General features: G+C 38.0%; 2 protein-coding genes across 12 annotated transcripts in view; both read left to right on the forward strand.

Annotated features, from left to right (window-relative positions):
- Positions 1 to 6,548: 6,548 nt before the first annotated feature.
- On the forward strand, positions 6,549 to 12,190 carry lactbl1a (lactamase, beta-like 1a). Of its 3 annotated transcripts, none has more exons than XM_084098834.1 (8): positions 6,549 to 6,579; positions 6,677 to 6,769; positions 7,023 to 7,161; positions 7,717 to 7,826; positions 7,973 to 8,130; positions 8,816 to 9,054; positions 10,213 to 10,318; positions 10,414 to 12,190. In XM_084098834.1, the coding sequence occupies exons 3-8, from the start codon at positions 7,056 to 7,058 to the stop codon at positions 11,390 to 11,392; spliced, it is 1,698 nt and encodes a 565-aa protein (XP_083954960.1). In that variant the 5' UTR covers positions 6,549 to 6,579; positions 6,677 to 6,769; positions 7,023 to 7,055; the 3' UTR covers positions 11,393 to 12,190. The 3 variants fall into 3 exon arrangements, with proteins under 3 accessions (XP_083954960.1, XP_083954959.1, XP_083954961.1); XM_084098833.1 differs by having other exon boundaries at positions 6,551 to 6,590; positions 6,701 to 6,769; XM_084098835.1 differs by having other exon boundaries at positions 6,559 to 6,590.
- A 1,111-nt stretch (positions 12,191 to 13,301) lies between these two features.
- eif4g3b (eukaryotic translation initiation factor 4 gamma, 3b) overlaps positions 13,302 to 16,168 on the forward strand; it is a 47,067-nt gene continuing 44,200 nt past the window's right edge. For 6 of the 9 annotated variants that reach the window (XR_014604220.1, XR_014604221.1, XM_084099912.1 and 3 more), the window contains exon 1: positions 13,308 to 13,928. Coding sequence is in view for 7 of the 9 variants with exons in the window: in XM_084099912.1 (XP_083956038.1) it covers positions 13,753 to 13,928 (176 nt within the window). In the remaining 2 variants the exon portion in view is untranslated. Of the gene's footprint in view, positions 13,929 to 16,168 lie in introns of all 9 variants that reach the window. The other 3 variants (XM_084099916.1, XM_084099914.1, XM_084099918.1) reach the window with 3 other exon arrangements.

A 16,168-nucleotide genomic window follows, 5' to 3' on the forward strand; every position in this document is an offset into this window, starting at 1 on the left:
TGGACGAAACCAATGAAACGCAGACGAGGGGCGGGAATGTGTGGATGACACGAGTGATGCTCAGAAAACGTGATAATCTTTACTGTCTGACTGCAAGATAATAATAACAACAATAATTGATTATTATCATCATCGTTGCTTTGAAAGCTAGTTTACTTTTATTTTAAGTTATTAATATTGGCCTAATAAATTAATTAATTATAGGCTACTATAAATTGTGTTTATCAAACACAATTCTAAAATCTCTGAAACAAATTAATTTAAGCGCTTTCAAATCTAGACCGTGATTTTAAAATTTTATTTTAGTTTTATGTAGGCATATTTGTTGTTATCTTTTCCCATATCTGTTAGCAACTATTCTAACTGGGTAATAGGCTATATCCATAATGTCAGCCATTTAAAACTGGTTTCGGAAGTCACGAAAAAGGCTCTGTGGAAGCACTTAAATTATATAAATAAATAGCATTCTTCTTTTGGATACACAAGCCAAGTAATTTGCCCGGCATTCACTTGTTTGACCAATGACAATTTATGTCCTACCAACAGCGCCCCCTGGAGTTTGTTCTGTTTAGGTGCGGATGCGGTGGTATGCTGGGGGGAGGGAGGTAAAATAGGCTGATGCATGTGATCATCATCTATCAAATCCTCTATCTAATCCTTCGAGTCACTTGCAATTTTATCGTTTTGAAGATTACAAAACTGACAGATCACACAAGGGACTGGTGTGAAGAAGTCAAACGGCCTCGTTTCTCAACACCACTGCTCGTGATCTTTGACTCCCATGTGAGAAGAACCCAACTTCAGCCCTCATACATGGATTCATTTATTCACTTAGATATATTCCCAGTGACTTTAAAAATAAAATTTAAGATCCTGAATAGTGGAGCTATTAGCGCACAGGGACAGTTAAAAAAAATTAAAAAAAAGTAAAAATGTTTGTTTATTTACAACATTTTAAAATATTTATACATTAAAAAAAAACAAAAAAAAACAAGTAAAAACATAAGTAAAATAAATACAGTCATTTTTATTAAATAGCCTATACGACAGTATTTTACATGGACATTTGCTTGTATCTAAAAACATACAACTGAAGAGGAAATACATAATGACTCATTAAAAATAGAGCATGATTATACAAATTTCTGTAAAAGACAAAACACAAAAAATTCCAACTGCCATACAACAGAGCAAGAGCGAGAGAGGGATAGACCACCGGAAAGGGAGAGACGGGGAGTTAGGGAAAGAGAGAGAGGGTGAGAGAGAGGGAGGAAATAGAGCAGAAGAATATGGAACTGACATAAATGATTCTAGGATAATTCAGCCTCAAGATGAGTGAGGACTGCAAAACGGCAGACTAGAAAATCCAGGGGTCGTTTCCATGGAAACCTTTGCCCAGGGAGATTGGCGACCCTCCTGTCTACTAATGCTAGCAGAGCGAAGATTGTAGGTCACATATGGCACCAACAAACCAATCAGGTCTAATCTGTCTTGACTTCTAGGTCATGAATTGAACCATGAAACTGGTTTTTACTCTGGCTCATATCACTAATTGTGCGTGTGTGTGTGTATATAATTTTATTTATACAGTGAGGAAAATAAGTATTTGAACACCCTGCTATTTTTCAAGTTCTCCCACTTAGAAATCATGGAGGAGTCTGAAATTGTCATCGTAGGTGCATGTCCACTGTGAGAGACATAATCTAAAAAAAAAAATTCCAGAAATCACAATGTATGATTTTTTAACTATTTATTTGTATGATACAGCTGCAAAAAAGTATTTGAACACCTGAGAAAATCAATGTTAATATTTGGTACAGTAGCCTTTGTTTGCAATTACAGAGGTCAAACGTTTCCTGTAGTTTTTCACCAGGTTTGCACACACTGCAGGAGGGATTTTGGCCCACTCCTCCACACAGATCAGTCCACACTCCACACTCCACACTCCACACTCTAGATCAGTCAGGTTTCTGGGCTGTCGCTGAGAAACACGGAGTTTGAGCTCCCTCCAAAGACTCTCTATTGGGTTTAGGTCTGGAGACTGGCTAGGCCACGCCAGAACCTTGATATGCTTCTTACAGAGCCACTCCTTGGTTATCCTGGCTGTGTGCTTCGGGTCATTGTCATGTTGGAAGACCCAGCCTCGACCCATCTTCAATGCTCTAACTGAGGGAAGGAGGTTGTTCCCCAAAATCTCGCAATACATGGCCCCGGTCATCCTCTCCTTAATACTGTGCAGTCGCCCTGTCCCATGTGCAGAAAAACACCCCCAAAGCATGATGCTACCACCCCCATGCTTCACAGTAGGGATGGTGTTCTAGGGATGGTACTCATCATTCTTCTTCCTCCAAACACGTTTAGTGGAATTATGACCAAAAAGTTCTATTTTGGTCTCATCTGACCACATGACTTTCTCCCATGACTATATATATATATATATATATATATATATATATATATATATATATACAAACACACACAATCAGTGATATGAGCCAGAGTAAAAAACTGTTTCATGGTTCAATTTATATATAGACATTATTTAATTGTATGTATGATAATAATAATACAAATGTATATAAAGTTCTGCATGATGAATACATTCAGATCACTGTTTTCATCAGAAACTCGGCACTGAAGTCTGAAACTAAACAAGCTCAAAGAAGTTCAGCGACCCTCAAAGAGTGTGTCTTGCTGAACTCTACGGCGAGAGCACAGACCACAAAATAGAAAGTGAGAGTAGGAACAAACATGACACCCCACTGTGCCATTTTGATGGCTTCTGATAGTAACACACACTGATACGGGTCTGCCTTTCTAATCCTGCTGCTCTAAATTGGAAAAATTGACCTTGCTCACAGAGGTGACTCAAATTTGCTCTCTTTGACATTTCCAGGACTTAGCAGAGTTTTCTGTTCAGATGAACGAGGCCTCGAGGACGAACAAATATTTCATGAGTAATTTAATATCCTCTGTGAATTAGGCTCTGAAAATAGTAGGATGGTATCAGCTGACAGCACCCCAAGTCTTCAAGATTGGGGAAAGTCATGAAGGCGTGGCCTCAAAGAAAGAAACAGAATAAGTAAATGTAATATAATGGTCTGGGTACCTAACATAAACTGTTCCCCCATCCCACACTACTACAGTTAGGTGTCACACAATTGATTTTGTCAGGTATAATTAACAGCTTGATATGTTTATGTTATTAGATATGGGATTGTGTGGGTCCAATAAACCAGCATGGAGCAGTCACAGCTTGTGCAGACAGGCTGATGGTATTGATCTCACTATCGGTTTAGACATGGAGCCCGAGGGAAAGGGCTCTCTGGCTTGCTTCAAAATCAGCAGGAAAAGATCAAATAGGATAAGTAGTTGAGTCAAACAAACAGCCACCAGTCAATAATTCTCTTTTTATGGCACTGATATCCACTTCATGCATGATTCATTATTGAACTGGCTTCCAGGCACAAAAACAATGCAATTAATCTAATATTGTGTCAACAAGCTGATTAAATTACTTTTATAGAGGCCTATGCTTCCCCCCCCCCCCTTTTTGTGCAAATATTAACTGCTGAGAGTTGCCCTCTGATCTCTGATGTAATGTAGAAACATGCATTTTCTGTAAAGCTGCTTAGAAATGATAGGTAATGTGATAAACGCTAGACAAATAAATGTGAATTGAATCGAAAATTAAATTGGATTGGGGGGGGGGGGGGGGGGCAACAAAAACAGATAATACAGTATACTTGCTGCCCTCTTGTGACAACTGTTATACAAAATAATGTTCAGCCATTAAAATCACACTGGATATCATGGTCCCTTTTGCATGTAAAAAAAATAATATGTGAAATATAGGCCTATATAAAACTACTTCCTCAAAATATAATAAATAACAATCTTTCATACAAACCCAGTGTTTCTCAATTTACTTTGGAGGTAGGGAAGGGTCCCGAGCCACACCTGTCCCCAATCGCTCCAACAAAATGGTAATAAACTACGCTTTCATTTTAACTGTTAAAATTGACAGGTATTTTATTAACATCACATTTTAAAAACATAAAATCAAATAACAGCATTAAAAACTTTCAAATAGAGAAAATGAAAGTGTAATTATATTATCACTTTGCATGAAATAAGACTTTGTCCAAAAGTCAAAAAGTAATAATAATGCATGCAATTGTATTTGCATTTTGCCTCGATACATCAAATTCAGAAACGGAGAAAAATTTGACTAGTTGTGCTTTGCTTCATTTTGTCACTTTGCAAACTGCATGCAAAAAAGAACAAACAAACTTGACAAAAATAATAATAATCTTATTCACTATTTTTTTTTTTCAAGGCGACCATTATTTAGAACGTTTCACTTTATTGTTTCCATGGTGACGCGTCATTGCTTGTCACATGACACACCGCGCTGAATGACTGATGATGACCTACTTTCCTTTTTTATTCAAAATATTCACAAATTTGTTAGCTATAGCATGACATATCTGATATTCCGATTGTCAAATATGTGCAAGTGGATGTGTTTTGTTGTTTAAACACCTTTATAACGATAGCGTTAGTTGAGCGACGGGCGCCGCCATGTTAGTTTTGTGCCACAGTTCAGAGAATCGGATCTGTTGGATTTACAACACGTGAATTAATCCACTTCTCCCGACTTACATGATAGTAAGTGGCCGGTGGACTGGGATAAGAATAGAGTAAACTTTAAAGTTAACGTTACTTAAGTTACACAATGTGTAAGTTATCTGATATGAATAAAACGTGTCGTCTTAGGGGCTATGTGTAGGTTTTTACTTAAAAAAATCTTTAAGATAGAGTTTTCATTTGTACATGTATGAGCCAACCATGATGTAATAAAAAGAATGACACCTTGACGGTCCACCACGGTTGCCTCTATCAGTGTGTGGAGGAGTCGGGCCCGAATCGGCGCGAAAATTCACAAAATGTGACGTCATGCGCGTTCTCGTCTACTTGGGCTTACATCCGTACGGCACGGCAGCCATTATTAGTAAGCAGCGGCAATCGGTAGTGTTTTCAAATGGTGTTTTCTTACCTCAAACATTATGCTGGTGAATCTCGATGAGCCGTCAGTGGTTGCTGCGGCAACCCTGGTTGATGTGGTCGTGCTTGTACGAGCGTGTGCGCACCGAGAACGAGCATGAGACTGGCTGCAGTTCCTCTAACGGCCACTGGTGTCAGTAACTGTTAGAAATTTCAGAACCTACGCAATGCTCCTTTAACTTATAATGGAAAGGATTATCATTGCCGCTTCCATAGACATGTGTGTATTTTACAAACTCTAAATGCACTGCACTTTTAGTACTTATGAGAATTTAAATGTCTGAAACCTAAAATAAACATTAACGTTACGACAAGGGCTCAGCGCCAGCCAACGAGCGAAAGCACAGTTGATCACGTGATGCACTGACCGTTCTAATCACACACACACACACACACACACACACTGGTTTGATACTACCTGATACTACCATAGACCAGGGTTCACCAATCTCGGTCCTGGAGGGCCGCTGTCCCTGCAGAGTTTAGCTCCAACCAGCTCCAACACACCTGTTTGAAAGTTTCTAGTATGCCTAGTGAGACCTTGATTAGCTGGTTCAGGTGTGTTTAATTGGGGTTGGAGCTAAACTCTGCAGGACAGCGGCCCTCCAGGACCGAGATTGGTGAACCCTGCCATAGACAGTAAATACTACGCTCCAGGACCAGCCTAGATCACACCGGTGTGATCATGACTTGAGGAGCCATACAGGCCTGGGAGTGAGCACCCTCTGCTGGCCTGACTAAAGCAACTTCCAATAAAATCTGAGTTTTTCTACTAAGGTCTCGCTTCCATGTCACAGCCTGGCTAGAGCCCACTTAGCTTCGATAGTGAACCAGGCTTTGAGCATGGGACGCTACAGCTGCACTGCTTCACGCTGCCTTAATAAAACGGGTCCAATGGAGCGGCAGCGCATCCTGAGTGGCTCAAAATGTACTGTATTGCAATACAGTATAGTCACACTATAGCAATGCTTTCCCAAATATTCTGCTACTCTAACTGCGCATATTTCCTCCATTGGTCTAAGCAGCAAAGGGTGGTAATAAGAAATGTACACTTGTACACCATCTTGCTAATTACGTTTCTTTAGTAATAATCCTACAACCACTGTAGTGAAACCAACCTTACCAGAATTTGCTATTTGCTAATTTTCCTTAATTAATGAGGTCAAATTAATAATTAAAGTGGCAATTAACGACCATAGTAAGTCAGGACCTCGGTTTAAAAAAAAATCTAATAAAAAATACATTATAGGCCCATTATATAGAAAGTAATATAACTAAATATATAAATAAATAACACAAATGTTTTTTTTAAAAACAATGCATCAAACAAAAAAGAAAAGTTAAAGGTAAAAATAAATTTGTAAAATATATAAACTGATGAACAGAATGGATGTGTAAAGACAGGAGTGTGGCTTTAAAGGAGGAGATCTTCAGATTATGACGTGCTGGCCTGCAGTTGGCCGAGAGGATGCTGAGAAGTTACGGGTTCTTGTAAAGATTAAAGCATGGCTGGTGAGTGGCTGGTAAGCTCTAGCTGTGTCTGTTTTCAGCTTTAATGGAATTCCACTTTAAATGTTTTTTTGTCTTTTTGTCTGTTTGTTTGTTTAAGAAAAACAAGTCTTTGTGTGAATAGACGTATCATTTGGGAGATATACAATGTGGAAGGAGGAGTAAACTCTGTGGTAAAGGAATAAACCTTGTGGTAAGACATTTTATCATTTATGCTACATGAGAATATTATATCTTACAGTAGAAAATATATTAAAATCAATGTTTTGAGTAGTACACACTATGCTGTTTTATTGTTTCATCATGCTCATAGAAAATGTTACAATTATCAGTGTGATCTGTTTAAGATTCAATACATAAATTGTAGATACAGTATATATTGATGTGACTATCTTATATGTGAAGTTCAGAAGATTGCATCTGTGAAACTGTCCTTTCTATTTAAGCCTGCCAGAGAAGGAGACCACCAGACTGCAAAGATGAAAGTAAAATGGACGAAGTTGGGCATGGTCTTCTTTCTGCTTCTCTCTTTTGTAATGACAGGCTGTTTTCTTTGGCAGTACAGGCTTCCTAAAGCAACACCAGGTAAATATGGCCCAAATTTAAAAAAGGATAGAGAGATCCAGCAAGTGATCATCAAACATCAATGAATGGATGGTGAACGCTTATATAGAAGAAATTATGCATTTTGCTCCCACAAATAGAAAATCAAGATTTTTTTTATTTTTTTTTTACTTATAATGGGTAGAAGTGCCCAGAAAGCATTTACATAATTGGGGAACATCCTTACATTTGGCTTTTCGATCTCCTTTTGCTTAATTAAAAGTTTGCAGGAGATGGCAATGGATTACCCAGAGCTCGACATAGTGGCTTACTGTGTGCTGTAAAGCCTGATTATCACTTGGGGGAAGGGAAAAAGAACTTTGTGTAAAATACATGATTATGGACCAAACACCCACCCCCATCCTCCATTACATGTTAAATGTATATTATATAATGATAAGATATGAGTGACGGCATTATGTTATTTCATATATCATATTTGTTGTGTTATACATATGTGGGTCACACTAAAAGTTCTATATTTATCTATATGTTGTATATATTTGACAGCCGACATATGATCTTTTTACTTTACAGTGGATATAAGAGCTGCAAAAGAAGTGAAAGAGGAGAAGATGTGCCCAGGTTTCCCTGAGCCTGTCCCGTTAAAGCACCCGATACCTGTCCTCATGTTAGCTTTGGACAAGGTCAGAATGCTGAAGTCAAATGATGAGTAAAAATAAAAGCACTTTCTGTGTAAATTCCTAGACCAATCTGATTGGAATATTAGATATTTTCTGTTTATAAATATTGATAAACAGTTTGATAACTATTACAATATTTTGTGCTACAGGTGGATGTGCTTTTGAGAACCAGCCTTGATTCCACAAAACTACCGGCCGTTTCTGCCATTGTAATATTTAATGATTCTGTATTGTGGAATGGTAATTTTGGCAGAAAGAATGGAAGTGACCCGAAGTCTCCCCCAATAAATGAGTACACAGTTTACAGGTGGGAAATTTAACTGTCTATTCTTTTTGTGTGTGTATATGTATACGTATCTTACATATATATATATATACCTTTCAAAAGTTTGCTGCATTTATTTAATCTAAAAGACAGTAAAAACAGTAATATTGTGAAATATTATTACAAATTAAAATAACTGTTTTCTATTTGAATATATTTATTCATCTTTGATGAATATATTTATTCATCTTTGATGAATAGAAAGTTCAATATTTATTTGGATGCATTTAATGTATTTATTTATTAAAGCATTTATAAAATAGAAATCTTTTGTAACATCATGTAACGGTGGCCGCCCAACAATAAAATTTAAACATCTTCACTGTCACTTTTGATCAATTTAATAAATTATTAAATTATTTTAATGCAATATCAATTTCTCTCTTTTTTTAATCTTATCACAAATGTTTGAATGGCATCATTTTTTCCATAAAAATGTGAAGCAGCAAAAACAATTGTTTTAAAATAATATTTCAGAATAGCGGGAGTTGTGTAAAATGGACGTTCATTGACAATGAATTCCATTGACCTGGAAAAGTTGATGCCCGCCCTTTTAAAACTCAAATTTTGATAATACATTAAAAATATTTATTGTACATACATAGCTGTGTGCTCTTTTTTGTAATTTGTTTCTTTGTTGTTTATGGTTATGGTTACACTACAAAAGAATTGCAAGCCTCTCAAAAATCTTCCCCACCTTGATGCTGTATAAACTTTGGGAGGATGGAAAAGTGGATTCGCTGGATGACCCTCTGGGAAAGTATGTTAAGAACTTCACCATGAAAAACCCTCTGGGGAAAAGATGGGGTCATGACCTCAAGCCCATCTCTGAAGGCATGAGCAGTAAAGAGGCTCAAGCTCACATCTCTTCAGTTACCTTGAGAAGGATGGCCAGTCAGCTTTCAGGTGAGGACCACAGTATCTGTCACTGACCTCACCGATAGATGATTAGCATATATAAAAATAGCACATCCACTGTTCCATGTGCTGTAAAAATAAAGAAGGTGAAAAAGATCAACTGTTTTTAGACTAGGAGTTTTCATGGCTATCCTAATCAGCTCTGTTACCTGACGTGGTTAAGTGGGTTTGCCACAGGTTCTCTAGGATTAGACTGGAAGGAATGGCTCTAACACGTACTGTCCCCAAGCTGATGTTTATATAATGTGTCAGAAATACTGGTGATGATTATTTTGGTACACTTAATTGCATTCAGAAATAACCGTTAAGTTTTTTGACAAGAAATCTACTAATAAAACTGTTTATAATGAAAGACCATTTCTGCCTTAGAGTAAAACAATACAAATAAAACTGTGCCTGTATTCCCCATAATTGTGAGTTTATTTTAAAATGTATCTTACAATTGTTTTATTTATTATTTTTTACCATCATTTTTAGGATGCACAAATTGCACAATACAGCAGCATCAAATCAGTTATCATCTGGTATTAGAGGTCTTTTTATTTGTTTTTATTATTCAGTATTAGACCGGTGTTTTATATTTTATTGTCAATGCTCATTTTCTATTTTTCATTTACATTACTTATGCTGTCATTTAACCTTCAATTAAGGTTAATCTTTAAAAACATTAAGAACTTAAAAATCTCAAAATGAATCCATTTTTCATAATCCACATTATAAAGTTGCGATTGATTTCAGTTTATGGTGTTTGCATCTGCACTCTCAGAAAATAAAATACATAATTGTACCTTTAGGGGTACAATGGCTTGTCACTGGGGCTGTACCCTCAAGGGTACAATATTGTACCTTAACCTTTAAAAGAAATGCTTTTTGACCCTCAAAAAGGTACATATATGTACCTTGAGGTCCAATAATAATCCCTATGGGGTACGTTAGTGTAGATTGTACCTTGGGGGACAGAAATGAACTCCTACTGTACCCCTATTTCTGACAGTGTGCATCCCCAATAATTTTACTTTCAAATCGCAAACAGAATGTTAAAATATCTTTGATAACGAATTTTTTAAATGGCTGATAAGGTAAACACCATATCAAATGAATGAAAATATGAAATACTGGATGTTTTGGATTCGTTACTAACTACAGGTTTACCAAGGCGGCTCAGGGCGACTACTTTACTCTGGAAAGGCAACACTCAGGCTGCTGTGGATTTATTACAAGATGATGTTCTCGTGGCTGACCCTGGAACAAAGTAAGAATGAGAGGAGGTGTAAATAATTGACGTTAGTAGATGCAGTCATGCACTTGTGGATTCTCTAAGTAATTCTAGTCCTCTGCTGTCCTCAGATGCCACTACAGCAACTTGGCCTTCTCCCTGCTGGCCCACGTGATGGCGGAGAAGGTAGCAGGGACGGATTATCAGCGATGGGTGTCTGAAAATATCTTGCAACCACTGGGAATGGAGGACACCGGATTTGAAATCACCCCACAGATTGAGGACCAGATGGCAATAGGCGTTTACTCAAGTGGGCGGCCTGCACCCCTGTATGACCTCGGCTGGTATAGACCATCAGGGCAAATGTACTCCACACCTGCTGACATGGCCAAACTGGTGATGATGCTGCTGGGCGCATACTACCATCAGGTTCTCCAGCCCGAAACCCTCAAAACCATGTTGACTCCTCTGTTTCGCTGTGAAAACAGTTACTTTGCAGAACAAACAGGCACACCTTGGGAGGTGAATGAACAGTTGGGCTATCCCGTCATACGCAAAGATGGAGATCTAGATGGTTATTCAGCCTCGATCTCCCTGGTTCCTCGCTTGAAGCTCGGGTTGGTCATTTTAATGGCTGGAACCAAACCTGAAGATGAGGATCTCGTGGCCAAGGCCTACAGTTATCTCATCCCTGCCATGGAAAGTGCCTTCAGAAATGCACCTCGTGTTCTCATCCCTCCACCGGACCCTGCTCCCTACATAGGCTACTTTACTTATAGCAACATAACGTTCTATGAGATCAAAGCAGACACAGATGGAGTGCTGTCTCTGGAGCAGTTTGGACCTCAAGTAGACACCATGGTTCCTATGAAGTACAGAAGTTTGAAACTGAGTTATCTGCAGGATAGGGTGTTCAAGGTGGTGTTTGAGGAGGAGTACCCATGTCAGCTGAAAGTTAACGCTGCCTCTGTGTCTCTTGAATCTCAGGACGGGCAGCTCTTTAATTTTTACACCTTCAACAAAAAGGGGCACTCACCAGGTTTTGATGTCCCGGGGTTAAACACTTATAAAGTCGCACGGATAACCCGCAAACCCATTTTCAACAGTTGAAGAAATCATTTAATCATGCTTTTGATCATCTGAAATCATTTGATCATGAATTGTTAAGTAAGGTGCTCCTTTTGATGAAAGTGTCAAACTCAGAGGAACTTCAACCTTTGCTTGTGTTCATTTTAATAAATATTTGCCTCAAGATAAGAGCTGAAAGTATAGAATACTTTGTTTCTTATTTTTATTGTGACAATTTTGAAAATGTACATTTTTATGTAGTGTCTCTTACCGTATGATCGTTTGTCCCTTTTCTTAGAGGAATATTAGTGAACAATCAACAACCATCCATTCATTTGTGTGTTTCTGAGAAGCTTGAACTGCATGTCTTAATTAAAAGTAAAGTGTGTGCCTTTCCTAAACATTTGCACCTTTCCTAAACATTTGCACCTGTGCACCAGTTTCCAAAGTACCCGATGTTAAGTTTTTAAATTAGTTTAGAATTTACTTGTCTTTAAATGCAGTGTAAATGGGCCACACCAAGGACGATAACTATAAGCGTTCTTCTAACTCTATGAGAATGATGATACTGACACAGAGGAACGATATTATTAGAATTATGTTTTCCAGCTGATGAATGATAAAAAACTTTGACAGCCAATCAGAATCCCACCGCAGTGCACGCTTATAATAAACAGAATGTTCTTGTGCGTTAGTTTGGACGCTAAAAAGGTTATTGCTATGGTTATATTTATATTATTGTTCTTAGTGTGAACGGGCCTCATTTAATCCCCTTTATTGATAATGTAAATGTAATTTTTTTTAAGAAAAAAAATCTATACACTGTATATGCAGGCTACTAAACAAATAAAATAAAATAAAAATTATAAAAAAGTGTGTCCCCACATTGGTTTTAATTCATACAAATAAATAAAATATTTTGTCCCCATTTGTTTCCCCATTCATCCATTTGTTTCATTTGAAATTTGTACGATTTCAAATATCATACTTTTTACTCGACCACTACAATTATGTGAAGGTCCTTGAGAAGAAAATCTCCAGTCAGGGGATGATTTTGGTTGCAGGGGTTGCATTTGGTTGGAAATAAAAGTTTGACGGTTTAACGTCGGAACTCGACGTCAGTTTGACATCAGAAACCATTGTGGACGTTATTGAGTGCACTTATTCAATCTCACAATCAATCCCACCGGAACTGTGTTCTATTAGAAATAAATGTGATATTGATATGAGGGTAGGTAGGCAGGCATAGATTCAGAGGCATAAGGTACTAAGTATTACATACAGTCCAACAATAATAAAACAATGCATTGACATTTACTTTTGATACTTAAGTACTTTTAAAAACAAGTAATTAATTCTGTACTTTTACTTAAGTAAAAATCGGTCTTTACAACTTTAACTTGTAACGGAGTAATATTTGACCAGGAGCAGGCCTATCTGTACTCAAATAAGGAAGTTGTCTACTTTGTCCACCTCTGCCTACTAATAAATAAATAGGCTACTATTGATTGCGATGGAGCTCACATTCTCTATGATGTTCCTTTTATAGAAAGATAACATGTGTGTACTTAATTATAAGAGAGCTTTTTTTATTACTAGCCTTTATAATGATTATTATTATATATAAAAAATCTCCGAAAATTTCGCAGATTTCGTAGGCTGAAATGCGTGTTCAGCTTTGGACGCAAGATGTCACTGTAACATCACAAATCGGGCCAAACCGCTCCATAAACATGGAAAGGATTGCATATTTTATATAAGTTAGGTATACAGAGATGGCATTCAAAATGCAAGTTTTATCTAAAGTCATTCTTTTTGGCAGTTACATCGTTTATAATGATCTCATTGGCTCACATCCAAGTAGGGTTATGACTTCCGTATACACTCGTTGCTAATTCCACTCTCCGAAGTTTCACGAAAACACCCGAAGTGAACGAACGGTCGGTCCTGTAGGACTACTGGAGGCGGCCGCAGCGCCATGTTGAACGGAATCATCACACTCCGTGGAGATACTCTCGTCAAAGAGCAGTTGTAAACAAGGTGTTATTTATTTCCCAAAAGGGGCACACCTATCAAGATCGCCCTGGCAAGAAGAGGCAAACTAGATCCTCGGAAACCCCGGCCGGGGAGGGGGAACAGCCCCCAACCTTCAGCAATGAAGATAAACCACAATAAGCGCTAACGTTAGCTGGCTAACTTCAGCCTGCTATTCTCTCAATAAGCTAGCTAGCCTGTTAGCTCAAGCTTTTCTATCGGCTCAGACACCGGCAAACTGCTCTTGCAAGGCCAGGTGTTGACGTAACTCTCCAGCAATATTTTTTTTACGTGCACTGTTTAGCCGCTAGCTAATTTATTTGTAAATATCTGTAAAGCCGTGCGTTTTTTAATTTGTTTTATTTGCGATGAGTTTGCCGCCGAAAGCGGTGTCGAAACCAGCCGCTGCTGTCGCCGCTGGAACTGGACCTGGAACCGGAACCGGGCCGTCACCCTCGAGCCAGCTGCGGGCCACCCTGACCACAGTACCGCTACCGCCGGGGACACCGGTGGCTCAACAGCCTCCGCCAGTGCCGCAGCCACAGTATCCTTCTCTGAAAGCATCTGGCTCCATCACAAATATGTGTTTTCTCCCTTCCAAAACCTAGTGAGCTCAGCTGCCTGCCTGGACAGCATTTCTAAACATCTTAGGGATTCGATTTGAGTCGCATATAATGCCAGAAACTGCTGTCTAGGCAGGTGGGTCACTCACTAGGTTTTGACAGCGCTAGAGTGTGTTGTACTGTGTGCCCGCTAGTATTTGCACAGCTTGCTGCAAGACTAAATGTTTGGTTTTGTTGTGATTTAAGTCCGGTTTTGTTTCTTGTACATGGAGGTACCAGTGCAGTAGTAACAGTGTTTATGTGACTGTCAAGCCGAGCTGTCAACACTTATTTTTCCATGTCATTTTAAAAATAAGACACCGCACTTAAATTATATTTAGATCATTATGTCGTGATTTACTAACTTTTTATGTTGTTACAAACCCTTATGACTGAGTAGGGCTGACTTTTGCGAAATACATAAGAAAAGTTGTCACCATTCACTTTCATTTCATGTTTTCCCATACAATGAATGGTGACTAAGGTTGTGATTCTGATATGAGTCATGAGAGCGAGTAAATTATTCATTTATTTTGCGCGAACTCTCCCTTTAAGGCAAGACACCAAAGGTGAATGGGGTAAAAACAAACAAAAAAACTAATAGATATCACCATACTTCCCGTTTATTAAAGGATTGTACACATTTTGTTTTACAAGTTTGCAAACATATTTATAACAATATCCACTCAATCATTTTGCGTACAGAACAGAAATCTGAACATTGTATAAAGCCAGGTTCAAAATTCTTGTTTCATTATGTTGACATATTACAGTAAAAATATTTACAGATGGGGTTTTCGATATCTCTTTTCACTTCATAAATCAGAAAATACTGTCAACAGTCAGAAAAAACTTGTCTTTAAAGATATGAATTGTAATTTAAATCTATAGATGCAAATATATAAAGTGTAATAAAAGAAACAACTAGGCCTATGGAAGCGAAATAGCCCAATATCTAAAAATTGACCAATGCGTCAAAAACCAATTGTTTTGCTTGTAGTGTCTTCTAAAAAGATTGATCTGGCTGTCCACATATACCACAGATATCTGTTCCTTACAGTAAGGTAGGGTGAACTAAGCAGTGTGACATGTTTCCCCATAGAGATAAACTGTTTTACTTGCCCTCAACGTCTTGTTTATATTTCTTTATGGCTCTAACAGTCAACTCCCTTCTTAACTGTCCATGTCCTTCTGTCAGCATCTTATTTACTGGACAGTCAAGTTGCTTTTTGATTATGGGTTTCTCTTGGGTTTTATTTTTATTTATTTTTTTATAATCGTGGGAGATTCCCCAAACGCATTTACAGTTAATACTTTCTGTTTCTTTTTTTTACTATAAAAAATTCATCCTCAATGCACTGGTTTCATTTACGAGTTAGCTGTCAGGAAATCTACTTGCAAACATTTGCATTTTGAGAATTATCTGCTATAAACTCTTTAACATGAGATCAAGCAAATCAGTAGTTGATCTCTTATATAACTAATGTCAGTCAATATTTGGATTTATTGTTTATTATTGTATTATTATTATAGCACTCTGATTTAAGCAGGAGTTTATTTAGACGATGTCAGTATGGCAGAGGAAACCTGTGGAGTATCTAAAGCAATTGGGGATGATTTTGAAGTGAAACAGAGAAAACGAGACATTGTTGCTGTGTCATTGCAAATGCATATCTGGGTAAATCATACTGCACTAAAAATAATCTGTAACCTACAAACCAGTTGAAACTGTGGCTGTAAAAGGGTGACGTGGTTGTTGAGCATGATGGGAATTCTGTGAAAGTGTCTTGGCAGCGTGCCAAGGGAAAGTTAAAATGAGTAACTAACAGCTGTTGTTTCAGTAAACTGTACATTATCTCTGTTTGAACTCTCTCGGTGTGTATGTGCCTGTGGTGCAGTGGAGGAGGAAGGGCTTCCCCTCCCTCATAAGTTAACAATAGCCTGGTTGTACAGACAGAACTGAGGCAGCACGGATCTGCTGCTGGGCTGGAGATGGAAGACGCATCTCCGTCCTCTGCACTACAGCAGCATGTTAATACACAATCAGCTTCTTGTGTTGGACAGTTTTGCTGCACCTTTTTGCAGCACGGATGATGATGTTCATTTGTGTGAGAACCTCATTTCTTAAGAGGAATCGCACGGAATGACTCAAAATACACTGTTTATTCAGTAATGTGGAGAT

The sequence above is a fragment of the Abramis brama genome (genome assembly GCF_963993115.1).
Source record: "Abramis brama genome assembly, chromosome: 22".
NCBI lineage: Eukaryota > Metazoa > Chordata > Actinopteri > Cypriniformes > Leuciscidae > Abramis > Abramis brama.